This window comes from Pinus tabuliformis, chromosome 8 (genome assembly GCF_031772625.1).
Source record: "Pinus tabuliformis cultivar Carrire ecotype Pingquan chromosome 8, CPIR1, whole genome shotgun sequence".
Lineage (NCBI taxonomy): Eukaryota > Viridiplantae > Streptophyta > Pinopsida > Pinales > Pinaceae > Pinus > Pinus tabuliformis.
Window position 1 is genome coordinate 1,209,908,663 of NC_142294.1, and position 4,435 is coordinate 1,209,913,097.

Consider the following 4,435-nt stretch of genomic DNA (forward strand, 5'->3'; position numbering starts at 1 on the left):
GTTTCTTATTATATTTTTTATTATAAATATGTATTATTTATAAAGCATTGGCAATAAAAATATCGGACATATTGTATACGAGCAGAGATACCGTTTTGAATATGTTCATGGCAGACCCATCTAAATGAGCTGCATATGCTCTTATTTGCTTAAACAAGAACTGCTTTTTGATAATCGAGTTCCAATCAAAGGAAATTTTTTACCTGCAACAACTATAGTTATTGTGTAAATTACATGATAAGCCACCTTCAAAATATCAGTGGGAATGTTACAACTTATACTAGAAAATTTCGTCATCAAGGTTCTTTCTATGCGATGCTTGTGCATAACATTTGGTGCTCTGGCATGTACATAACATTTGGTGCTCTGGCATGTACATTCAGATTGAAATGTAGTGTTGCCCCTTGGTATTTTCTTGCACATAATAGAGTCCTAGAAATGACTTTGTTTATTAGCGTTTTCCTAAGTGTCATATACTAGATAATGATCTGACTTTAGAGTCTGTTGACGTCTCTTTTCTTAGTAAAACATTCGTCTTTCCAAGAAGTGTGTCACAGAACCTGCGGAGGCTTTATAACCCCATAAATTATAATATTGCAAGACAAGAAAATGAACAAGTAATTAGTTGGGATTCAGGACAAGAGAAAAATGCAGATTACATGCCAAATATGAAAAGGTAAAAACCAGACCTCTATCTGTTTCCTCTGTCCTCTACATACACTATCAAATGAAATGAAATCCACCAATTCATGTATGCAAAATTGCAAATTGACACTGAGATCACTTTTATCGTACAGAGGGAGTGTGTGATGCATAGTGCGAGATAGTTTATCTCATTTGCAGGTGGAGTTCAGCAATAAGTTAGGAGTGACCCAGAATTCAGGAAGCTATGAAGTTTATAACCTGTATCTGAAGTAGGGTCTTTTCACTTCCATCATACTGTTCAGAGAACTGTTACCTGTATCTGTCAGGTTTCTTCTTACCTGCTATTTTCTGTCGCACCAATGCATGCTGGCCTATGGCATTGTCTACATTCAAGCATCAAAGCTAATTTTTGATGAGAAGATTCGACAGGCATAGGTTTTCCATAATGTAAAAGTCATTAAGAAAACAACCCGTCCATCAGAGCACGCTTATTTTAATTCCTTAAGTCACTTTATTTTATCATAATATACATGAAATGTGTGGTTCATTCCATGGGATACCAGCAAATCTAACCAAGCATTCGAATTGATTCTCAAGATTGGTCCATCCTTCATTCCTTCCTTTTCTGTTTCATATTGCTCGAAAAAAAGACTCGGGTTTAAACATCCACATTATGCTGCACAAAAAAAAACTAAACTTTAACTACCCTCTCAAGAGCCGACAATCCAGCCACTTATAAAATATTACATGGTGATGTTATAGTGTTTGATCTATTTCATTCATGAACATATGGAGTCCAACTTTCCAAAATCTGAATCACAAATTCTATTGCCTCTTTGGTTATTGATATCTGTCTGAATTCAGATTTATATATGGAGAACAATGTGCCACTGAGAAGAAATGAAAGGCTGTTACGGTCCATGGTTATTGAACAAACTTTTGAGGGAAAATTGCTATGAGAGTTAACCGTGCTACTTATTGGCAAACTGGTGTCAGCCCTAGACAGCAAGCATTAAGGCAACAGAGTACGAACGAGAGTGTTACCTAACATCAAAAATCTTTGGGACTGCTTTATTGCAAGGTTGACTTCAAGGCAATTTTAATGCTTTTAGATTTTTCTAGTAAATAAAAGAAGAAATTTTTTTCTTACATTGTGATTTCTGCTATCAATGTAATTTCTTCTATTAATCAGAAAAATGAAACAATTTACAAATGCAACAGAAAAGGAAAAAGCACCCACTTTACGGAAATGTATCAAACAAGCAACACTCTTTTAACTGCGAAAAGCTATAGCTAGCTGGAGGTTGTTAAAGGGTTCTGTAATTGAATTTTCAGTGTTACCGGAAATTAGTTTACCGGTCCATTCTTTTTTCTCCCTATTTCTACAGTAGTTCTTGCAAGCTACTAACGTAGCAGGTGCACTTGCGCATAAAGTTTCTAAAGGCTGTGTAATGTGACCAACAAATGCATTTCTATATTAAATAGTGTCTGTAGCAATACTCATTGATTCAAACAACAATTGCTGATAAGAAAACAAACAATTCATACCACTATAAAGACTATAAAGATATAAGAATTTAAAAGGTCCCCACGTGCCAATGGGATTTGGGCATTTACTTTTACAAATCAGCCATAATTCAGACAAACTAAAAATCTTCATGTCTACAAGTGACTAGAGGCCTTCACAGTTGTTGAGTATTTCTAGAAAAGAACTGTGTAATGGATTTTTAATCGGTCTATCCTCGCCAATGCATTATAGACGCAACATTACTGGCGAACAAACAGGGATCATGACACTGGATCTTAACAGACAGACGATCTCTTGGTTAATGTACTTAATCATCAAGAGAAAGGCAATACAACCTAACTCTGACCAAACCAGAAACCATAGTGCCTTGTCATTTACAAGAGGGCAGGTTTGCCACTGTAAAGTTCAAATAATTCTGTGCCATGAGGGCTGGAATAGACATATTCTTCAAGGAACCTCCGCTCATTTAATTGAAGCGCTCTAATGAGACTACGAGGACGCTTGGAAGGTTGCATAGCACTAACAGCGCTCCACACCTTGTGGCGAGGCTTGATCCTACACTCCAAGCTGAAATGAGACACTAAATTAGGATATGTTAAAACAAGCTTTGCAGGAAGCCCTGCAGTATGCATGAAAAACTCCATGTTCTTCTGCACCTTATCCATGGAAACATTCAGTATATATGGGTATCTCCTAAAAAGCTCCTTGATTTCATCTTCATGAAGGCCAAAAGTTGTCCAATACTTCATTTTTTTTTTCCAAAGTTGAGGCATATTACTACTGACTAGAATCTGAGGTGATTTAAAAACCCTGGAAACATCAGCCTCTTGTCCGTACAGATTTTGAAGATACTGCATGTTAGGACACAGAAGTTTCTCGAAACTGCAGTTAATCAATCTGGGCGCCCGATATAAGACAACAAATATGTCTTGGGCAGTGAGACCCCATGTTTTCATCCACTCAAACTTGGATTTCAACAGCCGATCAGCATTCAAAGTGATAAAAGATGGGTTTCTGATAATGAGCTTCCTTACCTGGTCATCTGCGAATCCCGAATCTCTCAAGAACCGAACGGCTTGTTGGGCTGTAGAAGTAGATCTCGTTCTGACAAAAGTTGGCCTTATTTTGAGTATTCTTGAAAGCTCAGACAGGCGCAGCCCACATTCGTTGAGTAAGAAATCCGAAATGGGGCATGTGTTCTCTGCTACTGGGTAACCTGTGGGACTGTCATTAGCAGCAATGGATGTAGAGAGCCACAATGATTTCAAAAAACCAATCCGTGGAAATGGTGAGAATGATATTGCCGCCCGGTGATGAAGAGGAGATCCGAAGGATGGAACAAAGAACTTGGAAAACATGGCTATTCGACGAGACATGAAATTAGGTAGACGGTGATTACAGTATTTTGATGGTTTTTATTTTTATTCTTATAAACAACTTTCATTTTAATTTACATTTTTTTAATTTCTAATTATTTTATAATATATTCATTTTTTTAATTATTTCTAATTATTTTCTAATATATTTATTTTCTAATCATAAACTACATTATTATAATATTATTTTTATTTTTTATTTTAGAGAAACACAAACACAAATTTACACATTCCCTCATAGATGTAGAATGACTTTATGGGCTCAATCAACTAATTAACTCTTTCATTATTTAGTTATAAAGAAAGTTCGTTACTAACGCGGCCACTTAAAAATGTCTATAGGCCATGGATATTTAAATAGTTTCATTTAGTTATAAAGAAACTTAGTTACTAAAGTAAAGCAAGATAGTTAATATTTGAAATTCTATTTATTGATATAAAAAAGAAAATGAGAATATGTAAATATATTTCATTTATAACAAAAAGATAAAGATTTGAATTAAAAGAAAGATTAATGTGTTGTCGAGCCATTGGCCTCTCCAGCTCGTTAAAGGGACCGGAAGTGCTATTCCTCCTTTAGATTTTAATCTTTTTGGACCTGAGGGATTATTACGCAAAAAGATCGAACGCTTGTTTTATTCGGCTCGTTAAAAGTATCGAAAATTCATCCCTTCTGTATTGTTTTATACGTTTTCGGACTTAAGGAATTAGATGACGAAAAAGGATTTTTGGAGTTTCCTTTACGTCTCAAGAAATTCATCTCTAAATGGCATAGGAAATGGATCATGGACATATGCATCATTTAGCTTCCAAAGATCTAAGAAAATCCTGATATCACCTTTTGTTTTCTTCTCTTGGACCACCATAGGACTAATCCACTTGGATT

At 35.5% G+C, this 4,435-nt stretch overlaps 1 protein-coding gene across 2 annotated transcripts; it reads right to left on the bottom strand.

Moving 5' to 3' along the window:
- Positions 1-228: 228 nt before the first annotated feature.
- LOC149239718 (uncharacterized) lies at positions 229-3,577 on the bottom strand. Of its 2 annotated transcripts, none has more exons than XM_089373496.1 (2): positions 3,208-3,577; positions 229-1,321 (listed from the first exon to the last, which is right to left on the bottom strand). In XM_089373496.1, exons 1-2 carry the CDS (start codon positions 3,547-3,549, stop codon positions 1,304-1,306), a joined length of 360 nt encoding a protein of 119 aa, XP_089229622.1. In that variant the 5' UTR covers positions 3,550-3,577; the 3' UTR covers positions 229-1,303. The 2 variants fall into 2 exon arrangements, with proteins under 2 accessions (XP_089229622.1, XP_089229623.1); XM_089373497.1 differs by lacking the exon at positions 229-1,321 and adding an exon at positions 2,172-2,740.
- Between the last annotated feature and the right edge of the window lie 858 nt (positions 3,578-4,435).